This window comes from Lampetra fluviatilis, chromosome 3, assembly GCF_964198595.1.
Source record: "Lampetra fluviatilis chromosome 3, kcLamFluv1.1, whole genome shotgun sequence".
NCBI classification, from domain to species: domain Eukaryota; kingdom Metazoa; phylum Chordata; class Hyperoartia; order Petromyzontiformes; family Petromyzontidae; genus Lampetra; species Lampetra fluviatilis.
In genome coordinates, this window is record NC_136277.1 from 18,078,565 (window position 1) to 18,103,427 (window position 24,863).

The window sequence follows — 24,863 nt, forward strand, 5'->3', positions numbered from 1 at the left end:
TTAAGGTTGGCAAGACATGTAAGAAAGTGTAATTGTTGGAACCACGCCTTGCCAAACCCTGTTCACAATATTGACACACCATATCCAATACTCCTGTTGACTGCGAGGAGGCTCAAACGAGATTCAGACACCAGTTGTCACTGGTTTTGTGCATGGCCAGGTACTTAAAACTGGATTTGCCAAGAATGCACTGTGCACTAACCATACACCACTTATCAACACATACAAGTGATATTAATATATATTCCTTCATCATGTTAAGTGCTCTGCCTTCGGACAATTATTTGGCTCAACGCCCTGTAGCCCATGCGATCCCATGCTCTCCTCTTCACCACAGAGTACACGTTCCATCGTAGGTTTCTTGAGCCACAACTCGGGAAAGGACAGTTGAGGTGGTTTCCCCCTTACCCTCCTCAAGTGTCTTTTAGACGACAACACCACCACCAGATGCATTTGAACAAAGACACCCACATCAGTGCACATTACGGACAAAACCCAACGACCGACGGGAAACATCTTTCAAAATCGCTGCCTCTCACCCGACAGCCACCCGCTGCACCCTGTGCTTGGGTGGGATGATGATGTTCTCCCAGGCAGCCTGCACTTGCTCCACCAGGCGATGGTCGTCCGGCTGCTGGTCCTCAACGCCAACCGGCAGCAGCCCCCATGCTCCCCGCGCCAACAGCTGCTGCAGGTCAGCAGACAGCAGATAGGCCACCAGCGTAGCCAGTACAGCCACCAGCGCCGCAGCTCGCCCCCACCCCATTGCCGCTGTTGGACTTGAATGCAACACCTTCAGCTCTCTCTGCAAGTGACCACACAGACAGAATGATATTGCCACATGCCCTGGAGTGAGCATATGAATGAAAAACCACAACTAGGATAGCACCCATGGAAATGTCTCTCTTGCAAAGAGGATGTCGGCAGACATGCAGCACAAAAAATAGGATTCATTATAAGGGTAAAATTCATCAAATGGCACGGAAATGTAAGAATTTACATGTGATGGGGACGTTTTTGTGTATGCCCCCATTGTCAATCCACTTTGGAGGAAGACCTCCCCATGCCATGTCAGCCATGGGTGTGGTCTTAACCACATTTCAACACTAACCAGTAATGTTAGTTGTGGCCAGTCATTGAACTCAGGTCTCCGGCGATAGCGTTGTGAAGGATGTGAATATGAATTCCTGCAGTCACGAAAGTTTTAAGTCAAAACATAGCGTAGTGTGCAAAACTCTGTGCCACCGTAGGGAAACAAGCAAATATTTTCGGGGATAAATAGAATGAGCATTTTAACACGTAGACTTTCGCAACCAATATCATCCATAGTACAGTTTTTTTTGGGTTAGATCGCGTAAATGTGTCGTTAAACCCGCCCACCACCCGACACAGCCAATTAGTAAAGTTTGTCACGTAAACAGAACATGAAAATTCGTTACGAACGAATGTCAATTCGTTACTGACAATGGACACGAACAAAAAAACGAAAAACCAAATTGGTTACAGACAGAATTGTCATGTTCTGTTTACGTGACAAACTTTACTAATTGGCTGTGTCGGGTGGTGGCGGGTTTAACGACACTTTTATATATTTACGCGATCAAACCCAAAAAAACCTGTATTATGGAGACTAAGCATTGCATGTACTGCATTACTACAGCAGACCTGTCCACGCTACGACCCTGGGGCCAAACGTGCGTGACGCTTGCACATGGGGAGTGCTCACTCAAGAATGTGCGTACAATGGTTACCGAAGGTGAGCATAATGATGTGGGTTAGAATGACTACGGTGGAAATAAATGCTTTGAGAAACTATGGTGAGATGTTGCCACGTCAAGATACGTGGCTGACGTGCGTGTTACGTCGTACGCACACTGGACACATACACAGCATGTACACTTTAGTGAATATTGTACACATACACATGTGCACACGTGCAAACGATTCATGTCCACAATGGACGCATGCACAGTGGATCTGTGGACAATAGTAGTGGATACGTGTGTGCAAGGTGATCACATGCATTACCACAGTCCTGATTGCATCCATGGTGTATTCATGTGTATGCAGTGGGATACGTGTTTGTAGGACAGCACGCGCACGGACACACACACATAAGGAGAATAGTGCACACGCATGCACACATGTAAGAGGTTGCAGTGAACGCACGTGTGCACACATGTAGGAGCACGAAATACACAGGCGTGTGTACACATACGAGTACACACGTGGGTATGTCCACAGTACGAGTGCACACGCACACACGTGTGCACAGGATGGTGCACGTATGTGTACACATGCAGGAGAGTGCACACAGATTGCACACATCACGATGCACACACGTGTACACATGTACGAGTGTGCACACATACACAGTGCTGCACACACGTACACACGATTGCACTCACACACACTACACACACACACAGACGATTACACACACACATACTACACACAGACGATTATACACACACACTACACACACACACTACACACACTACACACACACACTACACACACTACACACACAGACGACTGCACACACACACACACACGACTGCACACACTACACACACACACTACACACACTACACACACACACTACACACACTACACACACAGACGACTGCACACACACACACACGACTGCACACACACACAGTGCACACACACTACACACACACCTACACACACACACTACACACCTGCACACACTACACACCTGCACACACTACACACCTGCACACACTACACACCTGCACACACTACACACCTGCACACACTACACACCTGCACACACTACACACCTGCACACACTACACACCTGCACACACTCACACCTGCACACACACACACACCTGCACACACACACCTGCGCACACTACACACCTACACACACACACCTGCACACACACACCTGCACACACACCTGCACACACACCTGCACTCACACACCTGCACACTCACGCACAGTGCACACTCACGCACAGTGCACACACACACTCACGCACAGTGCACACACACACACTCACAGACGACTGCACACACCTGCACACACACCACACACCGCACACACACAGTGCACACACACACTCACGCACAGTGCACAAGTTGCCGACACCCGCTCCTCCTCCTCGTCGCGCGCTCCGCTCGCTCTTCCTCTTGGGCCCCCGGCCTCGCACCGTGGAGTTGCGTCTCTGAACTCAGCGCCGTGGTTGTGCCTCGCACGCGCGTCTCGGCGCCTTCAATTGTCGCGAATTGTAGCGGCTTCCAAGCGGCTTCCAAGCGGCTGTCTGCTGCAGGGGGAGGAAGACGCCGCTCACTGTACCTGGGCCCCAACGTCGCCGTGACGTCTCATGCACAACCGGGTCACCACGACGACCCCACCGCCACCCCCTATCCCCACTACCATATTCAAAATCCGGAGAGTTTCGATTTCATAGCTCACATAGGAGACGCCGAGCCAGCGGCCCCGCCCATCCGCGGAATTAGCATATTGAATGGCGCGGCCGTGTGCGGATTTCGTAGTGTGCATAAGGTGCCGAGCCAGCGGCGCTTATCTATACTAGCATATCCGTTAGCACGCCAGTGTAGATTTCATAGTGCACATAACGTATTGAATACGCACGGCTGTGTTGGATTTCGTAGCGCATACAGGAAGCGCGGATTTCATAGCACAATAGGCGTAGGACTGGCACCGTAGCGATGTGAACGTTGCATTGGCATATGATCAGACGAGGTCAGAAAGAGGAGGAGGCTCTTTCTAGCGCAGCTCAATGAGTTTCAGAGACAATGCTCTCATTGTCAGAGCGTGTTTGCGTGGATGCATGGTTTGCTCACAATTATGTTGTGGTTAATGCACCACTTGCACCTTATGACCCGGGGTTCCATAGTCTGTTGAAGGTCGCCGATGCGGCAATCGACTCATCTCGACGAGCTGTACACGATGCACTGTTCAACGTAGAATTTTCGATAACGGATTTTATGCTCATGTTTTGGCGTTTCGACATCGCGGAGTGTGGCACCACCGATGTCGGATTGATTGGCACCCCAGTCGCAGAGTTCAGTACACACCCCTGGGAAACAATAATGTCCCAGAAATACAATATTTCATTGTCTCGGCCAGTTTTGTGTTATTTGGTGCCCCGGGGTACCGCCATAAGGGTCACTTGATGCCCTGCAGTAGGTATCTGTTTGGAGTTTGAACATCTTAACACCTGTTTTAGTGTCAGAAAGGGGCAGTCCTATTCTTATTCTGTTCACTGTGAACGTGTTTAAACATTGTACTGGATATTTTACCTGCTATAATATAGCAGGTTATTTATATATATGTATTAAAGCCGAATTTCCCACGTATTTGCAGACAATGTGTGTTTTTTAGCCAGGAAAGCCTCGCTGATTCTCAGGACGCTTTACAAATGGGTCCTCCTGCCTTGGCAAGTTTAGCCAATTCCACAATTTTCATTCCAATCGCGATATTGTTCAACATTTCACGACGCAAAACATTTCCATTGGAAAATCTTGCAACGAGCAGTGCACCACCCTGTCACAGAATTGCCCGCAATTGTCACAGAAATATTCCAGTGGGCCTCTGTCCACACTGGGTATGCACAGATGTTGCGTGACTTGACAAGAGTCAAATGTGTAAAGGACAAGAAAATTCCATCAAAACATACTCATAGTGCAGGCTGGGGGGGGGGACTTTAAAACAACAAAACATTAGGGAAAAGCACACGGCCATTTGTGCGTCATGAAAAACCCAACAGAATTTTTTTGGACGAAGTGCATTGTCATCTACTTATCTTCGGTCACCGTTAAAATTATTTGAGCAAATGTGTCCCGACTAACAGTAGCAGTGGTGATAGACAATTGTGGAACCGTCTTTATTAGGACTCATTGGGGTCATCACCAATGCTCTCACAGCTGCAAAGTCTGCCTCTGGAAAACATATACACATATGTGGAGTCCTAAATTCCACAATACGGGGCCTAAATTAATTGTATTTGGAGAACATTGTCCACCTTTAATTTATTTTAATTATTTCAAAGGCATTGATTCAATCTTTTTATTTTCCACAAGCACAACGATTGGAGGAAATTAATGTATCCAGTCGATGGCATCACAGTATAGCAATTAGATGCAGACCCTTACGTGTTGTGTTTACCATGCCCACCCGTGTGTTGAACAAAAACATAAAGAAAGTCTCTTCCCATGTCCGAGCCTTGGCGCCTGCTCACGAGGACCCCTCCACTCACTTGTGCGTCAGAGAGCTGTGGAAACATTTCTTTAGAATCTCATCTGCCATGGTGTTACACCCTTGGCAGTTGACTGGAAAAGCTTGCTGGCCAAAGCGTCAATTATTTTTTTTTTAAACAAATAAATATGTTGTACTGCTAGATTTGAAGCTTTCGTGACTGCAAGGATTCATACTCTTAGTTCTTTCGGTAAAGTCACGTAGGTAAAAAATGAAATTAATAAAAATAAAACAATAAAAATCACGACGTTTCGGAGGCAACACAAGTCTCCGTCATCAGGTGGGACCGTCACAGCCAGATTTGCTGCATCAAGTGATTAATAAAAATAAAACAATAAAAATCACGACGTTTCGGAGGCAACACAAGTCTCCGTCATCAGGTGGGAACGTCACAGCCAGATTTGCCGCATCAAGTGAGGCAAGGATTCAAGATGTAATCCCCCTCAACTTGCATTCTCCCCCCCCTCTCCTCCCCCCACTCAACTTGCATTTAAGGGATTACATCTTGAATCCTTGCCTCACTTGATGCAGCAAATCTGGCTGTGACGGTCCCACCTGATGACGGAGACTTGTGTTGCCTCCGAAACGTCGTGATTTTTATTGTTTTATTTTTATTAATTTTATTTTTTACCTACGTGACTTTACCGAAAGAACTAAGAGTATGTTGTACTGCATTACGTGTAAGTGGAGCGACATTTGCGTAAGCACACTTGGCTTATATTAATCCAGACCTTTGTGTGCCACATTATGATGTAAAATACCTTGGTAGTTTAAAAATAATAATTGCTAACTCTTCCCGGTAGTTGTAATGAAGTTATTTCAGAAAACTTGGACCACTTGAATCTTTAAACAATTTTCTGGAAATGTAATTTACACCCACTTCAAGTTGAGGTTATATGTATTTAGCTCCACGGAATGGAGTTGTAGCTCAGTGGTTGATCCACTACGCCATGAACCTGGTGACATGAGATGTGTTCCTGGCCGTGGCCGACATGAGTGGCGAGTGATATTTGAAGCGGTCCAGTGTGATAGACCTGCACTGACCAGCGTGATAAAGACGTTTTGTCAAACAAAGCTCAACACGACATGGTGAGGCCTTCACCCAGCTGTAACTGAGATATTTACAGTAATATAATATAGCATTATAATTTATTGACTTCCAGACCTACGGAGATAAGATGTCTGCACGTAGTGTTTATATTCCTTATTGTATGGGATGTGTGTGCTTTTAAGGAAGGCCTCTCAAAGGATAGGTTCCTCTCTGCAATGCACATTGCAAAATGGCTCAATAAATTTGCAAGCAGTATCTTTGGTGTTTGAGATCAAATCAACATTGGTGTTTGAGATCAAATCAACATCTGTCTCCATTGTGGCACTGAAACAACTGGCAATGCCCGAGATTATGTTGTGGTCAAAGGCTACAAACGTTGTCAATCTTATCGCCACCCCGTGACACAACATGCTCTGGCAGTCAAACAGCTCTGTTGACAGGGTGAAAACTGTGGGGAGCCTCATCATTCACAGGCACACAAAATAATAGTTGGTAACTATACACTGCACTGTATGCTGTGCTTTGTTCATGGACAACAAAAGTATATTAAATATATAGCAGTGGTAGTGAAAACTTTTGAGAACTATATAACTAACACTTAAAAATATAGATGTATTATTAAGTCAATCTTTACTATAATAACAAAAAAATATAAAATCAATTCACGACATGGATCACGGTATTGACCAAACACAGCGTGTAATAAAAATAAAAGAGAGTATGGCAATAATAAATGACTTATCATTAAAATATCCTGACCAACATCCAAGATGTTAGCAGCAAAGGAGAAAATGCCGTCAAAAGGGTCTGAATGACACAGTTTTATAAATATAAATGTGTATAAAATGTACACGGTAACATAAATTAGAACAATGATACAGTTGGTGTAGCAATAACATGCACGGCTTGCAATTGGAAGGTCACAAGTTCAATTCCAGGTTGGGGGTGGCCCATAGTGCATTGTCTCCCAAGGGTTGATAAACTGAACACCACTTAGTATAAAAGTTAACAGCGGTTGCCCTATGGAAAGACTTGGTCCCACCCTAGGATTGAAGAATTTCTACAAATGGCTTAAGGCTGTAAACGGGAAATGAGTACTATTCCATTTTCAGCAGGAAATTATTTAGACTTTCTTTTAAAGTCTCAATGTTGCAGCACTTGCCACATAGTCAGTTTTGCAGTCATTGGTTCAATACGGTCGCCCAATGTGTGTGCGGTATTGGCAAAGCATTTCGTCACTTTGACATCAATATTGAAAACCGTGGTGCATTGTGAAGATGATGACCCAATATATGCTGGGGCTTTCGCCAAAATTCCATATTTAAATATTATCTGCAACTTATTTGTGGTGAAATTGAGATCTATTCTTAGAAAACTTTAGTTTCCCAAGTGTTAGTAAAAAAAAGGCTGCTTTTAATTAAATTTGATCGGCTTAAAAAATAGGTTTAAGAAGTCATCAAAGCCAATGCCATTGACGCTATCACATTTGACCATCACTCGCTGCTGATAGATTCAGCAGATGTAATTACATTAATTTATCAGGGAATGATACCAATCTACACGAATCACTGTGAAAGCCACAATGGCAGACTCATTTGTGGCTTCCATTCGCAGTCTGCAGCTAGCTCTGACGTTAAGCAGGGCTACTTTGAGAAAACATGTAAACACTAAATATCTACAGCATTCCTAACAAATCATTAGTCCGAACTCTTTTTTTCAAAGGGGTGCTTAATTTTCAAGGGTCTTGTCGACTTCCTGAATCCTGTCAAGGCTGGTCTTGATTTTGACCAGGCTGCTTCTGTTTGTACCCAATCTCCAGCCTCTTGGGGACATGGCAGCCTAAGACACGATGCAGAAAGCCACAGCATTAATTGCATAGAGACGCAGATTGTCTCCATGACAAACAACAGAAAGGGAGCTGTTGTGACTCTGGCCACCTGTCAATATGGACTGCACCCAGTTTAGGTTGAATAGACACGGAATGGCAGAGGACGCAACCCAGGGCCCAACACAAGCACATTTACGAAGACTGTTATTCTTCAGGCAGTGATTTGTTAAACATTTGCCTTTTTCCTCTTTTGATATCTTCACAGGTTTACTCTTTCGGGACTGAGTTTGTTTGCTTTTGTATAGTCTAGTAAAATACCTTAAAACATTTTTGTTATGAAGTTGGTGCTTTAAAAATGTGTCAGCGTTACGTGCACCTTAAGTAGAATGACTGAGAGTATGCACGTGTGTATTCTGTGTACATAAAAAAGTATCACTGTTTACAGTTCTATTGAAATAATCCATCATTATCCAAATTATTACATGCAAAATATACTGCATTAAACATTCTTCTATCTGTTTATTTTTTTCCACATTTCTTACTGTTTAAAGGTCTTTTTAGTCTGCTTATTACCCAGAAGCATTTTTTGTAGAATAAGTGTCGTGTTAAGAATATGAAAGTGAAGGTACATCTACCGTTGAGATATGTGTACCATGATTAGCATAGAAAGAAGGCTCACATATGAAGTAACAATACAATATTAGCATGTATGCATGCAAGGGATATCACAGTGCATGTGGTGCACCTGGGGGGAGCAAAATGGTAGTCCACTCTGCCCTCCTGACATTTTTGACGGGAATCATATTTTTTTTATTTCACAAAAATGTATATTTAATGCAATGCGTTGGCATTCAGTCAAGGGTTTTTCGGTTAATCTGTAACATTAATAAACCTATTTTTGACGAAGTACTCTTTGCAGGAAAACAATTTGCCTTCTCCAAAATGTTTGACTAAATAGTTCACTGGTACCATGCGCTCTTAAGTGTCCAGCTCAATATTCCATGGAAAAGATGCAGGGAAATGTCTTTATACCACATCTCACACGATCAGGGAATTCTTCATACTGGTTGAACCATTTGAATTATGTAACAAACAAAACATCTGTAGCAGAAACTGAAAAACACTTATAAAATAATTAAGACATTTGCAAATGAAACAGATTATAAATGTTTAGGCTAGTTTACAGGAAAACTACAAATACAAAAACTATGAACGGAGATAAATGTATTTCTCCATCAACTATAACACAGATCTTGCAAAACCTAGGGCAAAAAACTGCATTAAACACAAGTTTATCCAGTGAAAATCAGTTACAATTTCTCATCCTGAAATAGGCATTTTGGTTATAATGCACCATTCAAACAATACGTTGAAAGTTTAACACGTAGGCTTTCGCGACCAATATCATCCATAATAGAGGTTTATTGGGTTAGATCGCGTAAAAATGTAAATGTGTCGTTATACAATTAAACTTCTCCACAAATCTAGCTGTCGCCTGATGAAGCTAGTTGTAATTACTGGCGAAACTTCGTATTCAGATTGTAAATGTTGTGGCTTGGCTCTCCAACACACCGGTGTGCTGTACTAGTGACGAATTGGCCACGTTCTGTTTACGTGACAACCCTTAATAGTTGTCTGTGTCAGGTGGTGGCAGGTTTAACGACACATTTATATATTTACGCTATCTAACCCAAAAAAACCTCTATTATGGAAGACGTTCAAACTGAGTTTAAGCTGACTTATTTAACCATTAACTGTTTAAATTACAGTTATGTTTCTACCTATGTAGCTATTTGACAGATGTATTCAATGTATATATTGCCTTTCATCAAGGATCTCAAAGCACTATACAAGACACAGCAGCAAACTCATAGTTGAATAAACAGAAGTGTATAAACAAGTTTTAAAACATGTTTTAAAATGTCCACAAACTCAGAGATCCTGATATCTAATGGAAGATAGTCTGAAGGCTACACGGGAAAGCTTGGTCACCCATCACGGGTAATTTCACTCAACATTTTAGATCTTCACATCTTAAATTACACAAACACAAGCAACACAAATATGTAATTTTAGACTGATCTATAAATAACAGTGGTGTGAACTGGTTTACCGATATCGTTGACAGAACATTCAGTGGAGGCAACACAGTTAAAGGCGATATACTAATTTACACATGCATCGTGCCATTTATTAAATGTACTATAGCCCACGTTATGAAAGCAACATTACACAGGGAACTCTTTGAAACAAATTCTGTGAACGTTGAAATCAATGTAATTATGTTTGATGAGCATTCAACTGAGTGTAGTTCTGTAATATCTCATGCCCCCTATGGCAGCCGCTTCTTTTTTCGTATAGCAAGAAGCGATTAGCAATATTAAAGTCCAGCTCATTGAGCCAGCGGATTGCTTTGGAAGTGTCTTGGTGTAATGTTGAGATGCCGCCGGCAGATGTTCCGATCCATTACTGATTTACGATGTGGTCTACAACTTGCAACTGATATTTAGAGCCACATTGTTCACCATCTCACATATTGAATAGATATAATGGATGACCGCATCTACCACGTAATTGTCTGAAACGGTTCAATGCGGAGCATTGTTTACGCAGCAGGTTGAAATCTGGAAAGCCTGGAGAGACAAAGGCGGCCGGGCGTGGTGTTGGCCACCCACCCCCTCGTGTGCCGTGCCGGCTTTCATAGGTGCTGGCTAACAGCACTTGCCCAAACAGTTTGTTAAAGTTATATGGGGGTCTTTGTCTTTGTTTAGCTTAAACAAACCGCAGTATAATCATTGAATTATGAATACTGTACGGTTTTGAACACCTTGTATATTAATGTTGCACTGTTTGTAACGTTACATTCCTTTACATCCTTTAAACTATATTCATTAATCAGATTGAAATATTAGGTGTTTTTCTTAAAATGAAGTATATTTTACCACAGAAACTACCGTTTCAAATAAACACTCATGGCTGTGACCACATGCGCTGTCTGGTTGAAACCGTCTGTTGGTTGCTTTTACGGCTATTGAAATTCCCCAAGTAAAACTGTTTACCCACGTGGCTAACTTCCGAGCACATGGCATCCGCAGTGTATGGCAGTGCAATGGTAACCAATCACTAAAAACCTTTCGTCTAGCCATCAGTACTGCATTTCTAATTTTGCATTCCTTAAATTTTAGCAATCATTTTGTGAAGCAATAAATAGCTGTGCCAGTTAAACTGCCTAGGTGTGCTGTCGAGCAAATTAGCCATCTGACAGCCATGCTGGCTGGATAACTGGCACACTTATCGGTGGCTTTTCTCTCGAGTATTTAGCGAGCTGGAAAGCAAAGCACTCACACAAGCTCTGGTGTGATTTTGTTGTCAATGCTTTTGGCCGTTTTTGTTTTTATTGCCAGCTACCGTATATAAAGTGTGCATGATGCGTTGCACAAGAGTGCCCTTGAACTGAGAGGCAATGCTAGTGGGTGGGGGATGTGGGTCGTGGCGTCTTGGCTGAATTCATATTCATTTTAATAATAAAATGCAGAAATAACAATAAATTAGGGTCGATGATATGGACATGATATGTATGTAAATTACCTGCAGACTGTTTCTCTGCTATTGAGGTGCAGGAATCTATCAATACGGTTAGTACATCATTTACAGCCCTTTGTCAATGCACTGCTGGATGAAGGCCTCCCTTTACTGTGTCGGGCATGGAACTTGTTTGATCATACTTCACCACGCTGGTCATTGCAGGTTCCTGAAGGGGATATTCCTTGCCACTGATGTTGGGCGAGATCGGCAATCAATGAAACTTTGATGCTTTCATACCGCAGTGCGTTAGTCACTGCACCACCAACCACCCCACCAAACTAAAATACACACGATAACATAATATTCATGAGGAGGTTTTAATGGTAAAGAGTAATTCTCTACAGGATACGCCAGTATACAGGGCCCAGGTGTATATGCATGTGTATGCAACTGCACAGGCGTGCACATCTTTTTTCCCATCGGGATCAAAAAAATAAAATAATGAGGTGAGACGAGGTAGGCTGGAGTTCCTCTGGAAATCTAAACGTACTAATGAAAATGAACATACCAGTCTGCCTAAAAAGGAAAGTTTTTAATCAGTGCTTCTTTCCTGCTGTGACATATGGATCAGAACAATGGGCACGAGCTAAAAAGTAATAAATAAAGAGACAGAAAGATGAACTGATGTATCATTAACAAATGTTAATTATAGATATCATAATGCCTGTTCAGACATATCACTAGAAGGCATAATACATGAGACTGGGGATGAAATTACAGCCAAAGGAAGGAACATACCCAAGACAAAAACCACCGTGGAAATGGATTATAGAGAGCATAAGCAGAGGGTCAGACACACTCTCAATAGCAAAATGTAATCATTAGACATCAGTATGTAGTGCTTTATGCATGTATTCAAAACCATTTGTCACGTAGGGATAATAATTAAAGTTCCAATCTTCATCACTTAATCCATAACAGATTTTTCAAAGACTCTGGGTGGTATGCCTTTTGGCGTCATCTGGTCCAACACCAATGGAGACTAGGCTCTAAGAAAAGCTATCTCAGGTGTGGACCAATCAACTTCAAGGACAGTGCATATCATTATCATCATCAGAGTTGTTTTTTTTATTTGCATATTGACTGCTTGTGTTGTGGTTATTGCAAACATGATGCCTTGTATAAAGGTGTCAGTTTTTGTACCAGTTGAAAGGGAAAAACCCTATTACTAAACTTTGGGTGGTGACTCTGAAGGGGTCATGATGGCTTCCCATAGAGGTCAAGAGGCCACGTTAACAGAGTCTCCAGTGGCTTCACTCCCCACAATGATGGGTATTCTAACCTCCCCTCCGAACTTCAAACTTCTCGCTCTGCTCCCTGCATCGTCCAGATGACTTTGCCTCTTACGTGGTCAGCGAACTTTTAAAGACAGAAAATTGGTGCAAAGGATGTGAAACGGTAAAAAAAAACACTCCAAATGCCAGAATCTAAATCTTTATTTGTATCGAGAGAATCTGAGCTGTAAAGCTCTTTTTTTACAGATATGCAGTTGGTGCGGGTCAGCAAGTTACAGAAAGTTCATGTAATGCATTTCACCTGCCAAGTCAGCTGTTAAATATGCTCTCAACACCTCTTGCAAAATATATCCTCCCCGTGTACATCTGCAAGTACCGTGCGAGTTTATCAAAGACCGTTATTATAGGCATGCTCAGAAATGCACATTGCAAGCCACCACACTTGAAGTACTTAAAGTAAATGTTTACTTTTGAAAGGCAGTGATGGAAAAGAAACTAATGTTTCACTATTATTTCAGCGTTTAACATAAACAAATTCTATATAAAAAAAGGGATTATGAATGCCGTCTGAAATATCAGGCGTGACAGTGTTCACTGAAAAGCCTCAATTTTCATCGTGGGTATTTATCACATTTTGGTCATGTGCTGGTGTCACTTTTAAAAGGCAGATTCACCTTGACGCTTATCGTAGTGTCTGTGGGCATCAAAGTGCAGTGCGTGCAGAGGTTTCCAGGGCGACAGGGTGCGGCAGGATTCCTGGGGATGTGCATGTGGCACCAGGGCTGTGTGCCGACAGACGCAGCTGCTAAAGGTGCAGCATTTATGGCAAATCTCTCTCGGTGCAGCCCTCTGCTAATAGTGCAAGGTGCAGCCCTGAAATGCCGTTGCTGGTGGAAGAGCCTTGGCTGAATAGAGATCTGGAGATGGTATTTTGCTTACTCTTCCATGCTGGGCAGACGTCTTGGAATAGGTGCCACCACACGTGACCTGGTGATCAACTCTGGTGTACCCATTTATACTGTTGGATTGACAGAGTGGGTGGATTTAAGACACAGTTCCATTGTTTCACATTTCCACGCCAGGAGGTCGAATCTAACTAAACTATACGAAACTATATTTTGTTTTACTTTACCAGGTAAAGCCCACTGAGCTATATAGATATTTTTCAGACGTAACCTGGCAACAAATGATCGCTCAACAAAGTGGCTCATCATGTGGACATTTATAGCAGCCAAATACTTTAAACGCATTTTTCTAAATGTGGAAGGATAAACCGGAGGACCCTGAGAAAAATGCACGCGACCACGGGGAGAACATGCAAACTCCAAATATATCAGCGTCAGGGTCGGGATCGGGATCGAACCTACGACCTCCTGTATACCAGATAAGGTAGTTAACATCTCGCCATCGAACTGGTGGCGTCGGGATTGCCAGTCCAGTGCACGATTACATGACAGCACCTCCCGACTTACACGAAAACCACGACTAAGAATGTTGACATTACGTGCAATCAAACTCTGTGGAAAGTGGAAAGAAGTGGACATGTTTGTGAATTTATGTAATTGGATTTGTAAACTCTATAAATCGTGAGAGTGCTTTTAGTCGGGCACTGGAGCCTTGAGCGCAAACAACAAGCCCTACACTGATGAGTGCTGCATCCTGACTCGACAAGCCTCATGGATGAACAATAAACCCAAAGTGGTGAACTGCTCATGTCTAAATTCCACATCATGCCAATCCATGACAAGATCCTGGTTGTTCTCAGATAATTTTTCATTCTGGTGTCCTCATTATTTTAAAATAAGGGTTGTGCCAATGCAAGAGAGCCAGATCCATGTTCCCAGAGCCAGAGCCCCTTTGTAATAGAGTTCTAGCCGCTTATTACCCTGGCCATGAGCTTAGAATCTGGTGAGATGCACATGGCGTGACATTGCGACACCTCGCTCAATCACTAGGCCATTTTATTTTTCAAACACAATTGTGAGACATCGCAGATACCTTAAGAAATGCTTACGTAATGTTTTTGTTTTTCCCTAAAAGAAACTTTATTTAACATCCTAATATACCATCATTCCTCCTCCCGCCCTAGCAGAGATGTGAATTGGTCACCGTGCAACAGCAGGAACAGAAGAGGGCACAGACAGCAAGAGGGGCGCATGACCACAACATATCACGTGGCGTATCATTTACATAGCGAAGATGGGGACCATGCATGGCCTCTTTGTGGAGGCAAGCCTTGGCCAACACGGCAATATTCAGGCACTCATCTTCAGCCTGGGTCAATCTACTGCTGGATGAAGGTTCTTCAAGTACTACAGTATATGAAGTGGACATGTACAGGTACCATGAGTGAATCAGACTTGCCACGTTGATGAGCAAGTGAATACATGTGGTGGACAGCTGTACCCTCAAACAGCAGCAGGTCAAAATATTTTTTTGCCACATGCAGGGGGATTCTAATAAGTTATAGCGGTGGTGAGAGGCACACTAGTCGGGGGCTGTGGAAATGACAGTGCCGTAAAAATAGGGGTGCCGTGGGGGCGAGCTATTAACTACCTCGCCTGGTATACAGGAGGTCAGGGTTCGATCCCAACCCAGGTGCCTGTATATTTTGAGTTTGTATGTTCTCCCCGTGGTCGTGTGGAATTTTTTCCGGGTCCTCCGGTTTTCTCCTCTCCACATTTAGAAACAAGCGTGTATAGTATTTGGCTGCTATAAATTTCCACGTGATAAGCTACTTCGTTGAGCTATCATTTGTGGCCAGGTCGCTTCTGAAAAAGAGCTATAGAGCTCAGTGGGCCTTATCTAGCAAAATAAAAAATATAGTTTAGTTTTCACACGTAGGCTTTCGCGACCAATATTATTCTTAATCAACGTTTATGGGTTTAGATCGCGATATTTATATATGTGTCGTAACCCTCCACCACCCGACACGGCCAATCAGTAAAAAAGTGTCACGTTGACAAAAGACAAATAGTTCACTGCTTTAGCCCACCAGTGTGTTGTGGTTTCACGCTTCAACACACCGGTGGGCTAAAGCAGTGAACTATTTGTCTTTTGTCAACGTGACACTTTTTTACTGATTGGCCGTGTTGGGTGGTGGAGGGTTACGACACATTTATAAATAACGCGATCTAAACCCAAAAACGTTGATTATGAATAGTTTAGTTTTCACAAAATAAATGTTTACCACATGCAGGGACAGTTTAATAAGTTACAGTGGTGGTTGATGGCACACAAGTCGGCGGTTGTGGAAGTGAGAGTGTCCTAAAATTATTCGTGATCACAAAAGCTAAAGGAGTTCAGGTGGGTCAAGTAAAGAGCACTGATCTGGAACCACTGGGAATCAAGATTTGAGTTCTAAGGTTTGAATCCTGGCTATGTAATACACTTATTTTTTAACACCTCCAGAAATAGTTTTGTTCATATGAACTAACTCTTATGTTTCTATTGCATGGAACTGCCAAGTAAAATAGCTTTTGGCTGTTCAAGGAAAAATTCCGAAGTTGAATTTGAAACATTATTTTCAAACATATCGGCAGTTGTCACTAAACAACTGCTGTTTTACGCACTGCAAGTTTACGAAACAACTAAGAATGTTTTTTTACAATAATAATAGGCTTTAAAAAGTAACATAAAAATCACAGTGTAGCTTTACACGTAATTACACAATTAGGTACTGTATCGTAATTAAAATCTAATTCTGGTTATCCAATCAGGTTTGGATTCTGCCACTAGCTGATCAGTGAGAAAAACGAGGATGAGATAATTTTTTAACGTAATTAGATTGGGCTTTGACTTTAGCCAATGGCATCGGGCCCGATCAAATCCTCACCTTGCACCTTGTAGAGTAATGTACATGGAATGCTGTAATACAAGAAGGTGTGAGGATTAATTTTCTTTCCAGGCCAGGTGTTTTGATGGACTGCATAACCACTTCTGGGAAAAATAAAACAATACATTGCACCAAAGGTCTGTAACTGAATTCAATAGAAATATTTTCCTTAATAAAACGCACAGAATATATGGCTGTCATTTTGTGTCCACATTCCTTATTCTTAATTTGCCATGAATTTACAATGATTTTCAAATTTCCCTTGTTTTTGCCACAGCGGATATTCATTTTACACCAAATCACATTGGAAAACACTGCGAGTTCTGATCTCTCCATTGTTGATAAAATTAGTTTGACTATTAGGGCCACCATCAGCATTGACCGACCTACGGAGAGACTCGCCATGGGAATATGGAATTCACACCAATTGCTCGATCACCAATGGAGATGAGCACTGGCCCATTGCTGGTATGAACAGCTATAAGATATTGTATTAATCCCAACACTGTGGCATGAACAGCTCGTCATTACAGTGCCTGAAACAACAGGGAATAACCCTGATGCAATATTACACTTTGGTATACACGTTGGCAGTGGAAATAACTACGTTCATATTTAACAAATTCCTGCGGAGGGAGCTGGTAGGAACGTTGGGTTGCTCGGTCAATGGCCAGGGTCAATGGCGGCGTGGTGTATTCCGCAAATATGCCCGACTGTGAGGGCGGGCACAAGCCGGCGTGAGTAGGTTAAACGTTGAGTTTTATAAGGGCACCACGGGGTGACCAGCCCCTCCCCACCCAGCCCCATCCCTCCCACCCCCCACCCAGCCCCACCCTCCCCACCCAGCCCCTCCCCACCCAGCCCCTCCCTACCCTCCCCTCCTCACCCAGCCCCTCCCTCCCCACCCAGCCCCTCCCTGCACGATGGAGGAACGGACACAATAATCCCCTGTGGGCTGGTGTAACCAGGATGTTCCTACCAGTAAAATAGAATTAAGGAGAAAGCCTTAAAGCAAAATGTGATTTTACAGTTAAATTCCTCGTAAATTACCGTACGTATTCCAGTGTCAATACTCTGTGATTGGGTTACCTTACAGCACACTGCTCCTGAAGCTACGGGATAGAATGTGATTTTCCACTCAGATTTGACACGTGAACTCCGGTATTTTTACTGTGCTGTCATTTCAATTAAAGCAATGGAGTTTTGGTATGAAGCAGAAGAATGTGTCCATGTGCATTATCAGCAGAAAATAAATGGCTGGAAAGTATGAACACATCTCCAGCAGCAATAATCACCCTTGTCATCAATTGTTACTGTCAAGAATGATCTTCAATGTCATCCCTATCGTCATCGTTTATTATTACATCATAATTAAACATATTTAGAAATGTATATAATAGGTGGTCAAGGTGCAGGCCCACAATTGCTTCTGCACGCCGCTGCTGTCGGAGTATCTGAAACGAGAGGGAGCTCTACTTTTTGTTTTTTTTCGGTGAAGTCACGTAGGTAGAAAATAAAATAAATAAAAATGAAAACAACTAAATTAAATCACGACGTTTCGGAAGTAACACAAGCCTCCGTCTTCAAGTGGAACCGCCACAGCAAAATTACTGTGGTGAATAAAAAGAGCTGTTTAGAGAACCGTGATTATATAGGGTAAGATGGGGGGGGGGGGGGCAAGGAGTCGGGGGGGGGGGGGTTAGCTGATTAATACAGTAGTTAACATAAGGGTAAGTTTCGATTTAAAGCTTTCGTGACTGCAGGGATTCATCTTCTTGGTTCTTTCGGTAAAGTCACGTAGAAGGGAAGTAATAAAATAATAAAAATAAAACATAATAAAATAATTCTCACGACGTTTCGGTCACAACACAAGTAGCCGTCCTCAGGTGAAGACAGGTCTGTCGAGGCGACAGCGTCTAAAAAAAAAAAAGACGCTGTCGCCTCGACAGACCTGTCTTCACCTGAGGACGGCTACTTGTGTTGTGGCCGAAACGTCGTGAGAATTATTTTATTATGTTTTATTTTTATTATTTTATTACTTCCCTTCTACGTGACTTTGCCGAAAGAACCAAGAAGATAAGGGTAAGTGTAAGAGAAGTGAAGTATCCTGGGCGGACACAACATTGGGGTGCGGATATTAGGGAGGGTGAGTGTGGGGGCGGGGTGTGGGCTGGGAAGTGCTCATGGAGTTCAAACTAAAGCTTACAGTCACGAAAACTTCAAATCCAGAATTAGAGGGAGCTCTAGAAGGTGTTTGGCCTAAGCTTCTCTGCTGGCCAAACATCTAGGAAGGGGTTGGAGTTCCAAAACTTAACCCCACTAGACGTGACCTGCAGACCGACTAATTGTTTGGGTGGCGCGGTGGCGAGATGTTAACTCCCTCACCTGGATTGCAGGAGGTCGTGGGTGCGATTCTGACCCTGACGCCTGTATATTTGAAGTTTGCATGCTCTCCCCGTGGTTACGTGGATTTTTCTCCGGGTCCTCCGGGTTTTCCCCTCTACATTTAGAAACATGCGCTTAGAGTATTTGGCTGCTATACATTTCCATATGATAAGCCACTTAGTCGCTTCTGCAAAAGAGATAAATAGTTCAATGGGCCTTACCTGGTAAAAGTAAAAATAGTTTTAATTTAACTCGTTTAATTGGGGTTTCTATGTGATGGACAGAGAAGCTTGCCCACTGTTTCAACTACCTTATCAAGAGATCGAGCAGGTGACCGGTAGATTGCACGCCCAGTGTGCTAAGCATTGCTCAATGACAGTATCCTCTAGGAATGTGTAAACCACATGCCTGATTCATGGTGTTTAGACTCCAGTGTCCAGCCTCAATAAAACTGCCAACGCTGCTATGTCTCAGCCAAAGTCTTAGCGAACAATCCTGCATCATCCACATAGTCCAAGTCTCTCCTGTGCCAATGATCAATTGCGATGTTGGGTTTTTTTTGCTGTCTCTACAATATTCATAGTTTTATACAACAACAGTTCAGGATAGCAATAAACATAGTTGGTGACAAAAACACTGAAATACTTTATACATTATTAGAAGTCTTCTTAGCTGTAATGTCCTGAACAAATCCTCTTATCTGCAAGCGCCAAGGGATATGTAAATTGTCCGATTTTCTGCAGATAAATAACAACAATTACATTGTTGATTTTGTTGTCAAAGAATCACTCCAATGTTCAAAACAATACCCAAATTCTCCACACAATCTCGTCTGCAGCACTCCGACATGCCAGCCACGCAAAGTCACGCAGGCGCTACGTACAACCACCGACCACCCACACTCCTCTCAGAAATTACATTTCTTTGAAAAAGCATTAAATGTTTACATTTATGCTTTTTCAACTGATAACGCACCTCCGAATATCACGGTTAGCTCGAAAGAAGTTTAACATACATACAGAATTCACTCACTCTCGAAAGAAGAGAACCACAGAGAGGGCACGAGCAACCACAGACAAACCGGAAGGCAGCTACGAGATTGCGGGTGCCAACAATTGCCCAAGCCCTGCGGTCCTCTATACATGAAGGTGTTATCGGCCAAAGAATGAGTGTTAACACGTGTGGGAGAAATCCTACACGTGTGATGGAGGAACACTAATTCCATACAAATGGAACAGGTGGGGTCCACATTTTTGTTGAACTGTGCTCTCCTGGTGAGCCAGGATACGGCAACTCGATGTCCATGGGAAGGGATTTTCACAACAATTGTGCGATCCACCAAACGTCGCCTCCACAGTGCTGAATTACAGGCATGCACCATGAGACATAGCTACAGCTCATGCACATATATATGAAAAACAATCACAGTCTTTATGAAACCACTACTGAATGAAGGTCTCACACCACGTCATGTCAGGCATAGGGGTTGTTTGACTATAGTTCAACACTTTTGTCAGTGAAGGATGGTGAAACATATATTGCACTGTGGTGTAAATGACAAAGATCCTTGAAAGGTTTTCAAAGCAGTGAGGGCAAATCCTGCAGCTGATACAATATTGAGAGATCTCAGAGTTGGAGTATATGTCTGTGCTGTATGTATGTTGGACTTCCTTTGCACCGTACGTAGCCAACCGTGCTAAACACATCATGCCAATTATTATTACTAGTTCAGCACACCGCCAATTCGAGTTCATCACATTGGTGTGCTGAGCTCGTAACGAATTGATGCAGCTAATCTGGCTGTGACGGTCCCACCTGATGACGGAGACTTGTGTTGCCTCCGAAACGTCATGATTTTTATTTTTATTTTATTTATTTTATTTTTATTAATTTTGATGTTTTACCTACGTGACTTTACCGAAAAAACCTAAGAATATGAATCCTTGCAGTCACGAAAGCTTCAAATCTAGAATTGTAACGAATTGCCATGTTTTATTTACGCGACAAACCTTACTCGTTGGCTGTGTCGGGTAATGTTGGGGTTAACGACGCATTTATATTTACGCAATCTAACCCACATACCTCTGTTATAGGTCATAACTCCAACAAAACAGGACAAAGCTAACGCTGGAAATCAGGGACGCAGTCACTCTGGGTGTCTGGACAGCCTCAACATGTTTTTTTGAAATGGCTGAGAGAAATCCACATCGTTTTGCACCCCTGGTCAGCACACACACATTAATCTCTCACACACACACATTCACTACACACGCATTCACCTATGAAGGCCGGCACGGCACACGAGGGGGTGGGTGGCCAAAACCACGCCACCTTTGTCTCCCTATTAGCGAAGTTGTTACACATCGCACCAGCTACTCATTTGAGGCTGAGTCGACCTAGGGGAGGCCCAGGACACTGGTGACGGCCATGAAAGGCGAATCGAACTCGGGTCGCCGGGTTCGTAGCGCAGCGTGCTAACCGCTACACCACCGCTCTCCACACACAGGCTCATTCACCACACACATTCACAGATAGAGAAACCGCTTTGCACAGATGGATATAAAATTTGCATCTGCACGGTGCGTGATGTCCTGGTCACAAGCAGCGTGCACCATTACGCGCGTCTGTTATGTGGCCAGTAAGGGGCCGTCCATAAATGACGTCACGCAATTTTGGACGGTTATTGACCCCCCCCCGTCGTCACACGGCGTTACAAAAAGTCAGACCCCCCCCTCAAATATGACGTCACAAAGCTCTGCCCCCCCCCCGCCAAAATAAAACATGCTTCAAATCGCTTTAAACTATTGTCATTGCATAGTGCGTATTTAATGTGCCGCTGCACTCTGATGTTGTATGAGAAAACATTTATTAAAACGTCTATTTAATTAAGATTTCTCAAACCCCCCCCCCCGCCCCTCGTCACACATCGTAACAAATGTCTGACCCCCCCCCCTCCTAGGTGCGTGACGTCATTTATGGACGGCCTCTAACCACACCGTACCATTCGCTAGAGCAGTGGTTCTTCTTCTTAACTTGGGGTGCACGCACCCCCTGGGGGTGCGAGATGCCCTCTCTGTGGGTGTGCGAGACGTGGCCACATTTTTGTCAGAATGTAAATCATCGAAACACAAATTAAGCACGGACACGTGAGTACATCTACTTTGTTTCATCAAAGCTACGTATTTATCAACAGTGGTAAAGGTTACGAACTACTGCTCCAGACGGAAATCGCCCCCCACACCCGCAACTTCAAGTGTGGTTGCGTCCCCTGTTGGGACCTCTTCACTAATCACTCCCCTATACCGTACCCTTTGGAAGCCCGAAAGTCAACAGGTGTGTTGCTGTATTTCCACTCGTGGCCTCCTCCTCTGCCCATTTTCCAAGGTTTATAGTGAGGTCAGCTCGTACGCTGCACATCTCGAGAGCTTCACTCATGGGAACCAGGTAAAGAACACGAACAGAGCCTCCATCTCCTAGTCTCTACCTGTTAAACACGTGAATGGGGGGTGCACAAGCAGCACAATGAACCAAAAAATACCTCACTTAATTCGTCAATGCAACGCTTTAAAATAAAACACAACAGGTGGCGTTTTGGGCAAAGGCCCTTCCTATCACATTATTCATTAACTCGCCGCGGTGGCGAGATGGTAAACTACCTTGCCGGTCGTGAGTGCGATCTCGACCCTGACGATGCCTGTATATTTGGAGTTTGCGGTGTCTCTCTCTGTGGCTGTGTGGATTTCTTTCGGGGTCCTCCAGTTTTTCCCTCCACATTTAGAAACACGCTTTTAGAGTATTTGGCTGCTATAAATGTCAACATGACAGGACACTTCGTTGAGCTATCATTTGTGGCCATGTCGCTTCTGAAAATTAGCCATATGACTCAATGGGCCTTACCTGGTAAAATAAAAAAACAGTTTTACTTTAAAGTATAAAGAAGGGCCATTACCCAAAACGCAGTCTATTTATGAATGTTTCATTTTAAAGCCACAGTGTTATTGATTAAAGTGTTGAGTTTGTTGGGTACGTTTTTCCCCCACTATCCATTAAACATCCCTTCCGATGTCTCCACTTGTGTACCGGCCCCAAGATTCTGACCTGCGTCTGTGTTGAGATGATCAACTCTACATCCCGTGTGGGCGGTACTGCAGATGTGCCACTTCGTGAAAATTTAGTGAAAACCAGTCGACGACAGTGTGTGTGTGTGTTGCTCCACCTCCTGGTATAGATTTGCAGTGTTAAACGCAGCCCAGTGCAACACATTCCTGCGGAGGGAGCTGGTAGGAACGTTGGGTTGTTCTGTCAATGGCCAGGGTCAACGGCGGCGTGGTGTATTCCGCAAATATGGCCGACTGTGAGGGCGGGCACAAGCCGACGTGAGTAGGTTAAACGTTTAAGGGCACCACGGGGTGACCAGCCCCTCCCCACCCAACCCCACCCCTCCCACCCCCCACCCAGCCCCACCCTCCCCTCCCCATCCAGCCCCAGCCTCCCCACCCAGCCCCTCCCCACCCTCCCCTCTCCACCCAGCCCTGCACGACGAACGGACGGACACAATAATCCCCTGTGGGCTGGTGTAACCAGGAGGTTCCTACCAGTAATAGGGTCTTCATCATCGAAATATTGAAAATTGCTGACAAAAGTTGAACCTCTATTGCGAATATAACCACCGCCCGCAATGTAGATCTGAAAGTGTCACGTGACTGCATGGCAGTTGCGCAGAAAGACTGCAAATTTGGATTGAGGTGAAGAAGGCGGGCAGATCCGAGTTTCATTCGCAGTCGATTGGCAAGGGAAGAGCAGCAAGCGCCACTGAACTCACACGGCAAAATGGAGAGGCGAGTGCCACCAGATCGAGACCGTTGGAACGCGAGACATCAGGAGGGCACTGCCCATCGATGTTGCTTACTGGTGAAATCAGCAAGGGAGACAACGGATCAATCATCATGAGCCGCGGTCAAGAAAAGCACAAAGCGCTGGATAATTAATTAAAAAAACGAAAAGCTCGTTATTTTATCAGCACGTTTTATAGTTGTCGGGACATCATCATCAGATGTGATCAATAAAGTGTTGGATGTAGGCCTCCCGAAGCCCTCGACATTTCTCAAGATCCTTTCCAATGTTAGAGGTGGCATGTGATGTAAGTTGTTAATCAATTGGAAACGCCTGAGTATAAAGGGCGCTATATGATGAGTGTTGTGATTATTATTATACTGTGATGACTGACACCACTATTCATGTGAAACGGTCATACTGATTTAGTGTCAGGAGTTGCTGTTTGCTGATTTGACTGTGTGTATATTCACGCCGACGTTAGAATTTAATGGCATTGCGTTTATATCCCCCCCGAGTATATTTCATCTTCCATTTTTGTACAGCTTTGTGTTATCTATTTTTAAAACGATATATATAAATCATATTTGGTGTTAGCTTGTTCAGTTATCACATTGCAGATATTTTTAGTAATGTATAGTCTCGGTCGAAGAGCATATACCAAAGAAAAAGTATACGTTATTTCAGTCGTGTTTTTTGTTGTTGTTACCAGGTCAGTAATGCCCGTATGAGAGTAGATGGTCTGCATTAAGAATGCCCGTGTTGTTATAATCATACTCGGGGAAAGAAATCATTCAAAACTGCCTTTAGCAAAAACATTCTGGTCGTGGATATATAATGACCTCCTCTCGCATCAC

General features: G+C 43.6%; 1 protein-coding gene across 2 annotated transcripts in view; it reads right to left on the reverse strand.

Moving 5' to 3' along the window:
• ADPGK (ADP dependent glucokinase) overlaps nt 1–3,383 on the reverse strand; it is a 35,368-nt gene extending 31,985 nt beyond the window's left edge. The window contains exons 1-2 of one of the 2 annotated variants that reach the window (XM_078884358.1): nt 3,102–3,383; nt 540–805 (exon numbers count right to left, since the gene is read on the reverse strand). In XM_078884358.1, the coding sequence (XP_078740484.1) occupies nt 540–766 (227 nt within the window). In that variant the 5' untranslated portion in view covers nt 767–805; nt 3,102–3,383. The remainder of the gene's footprint in view (nt 1–539; nt 806–3,101) is intronic. The other variant, XM_078884369.1, reaches the window with a different exon arrangement.
• Nucleotides 3,384–24,863: the final 21,480 nt, after the last annotated feature.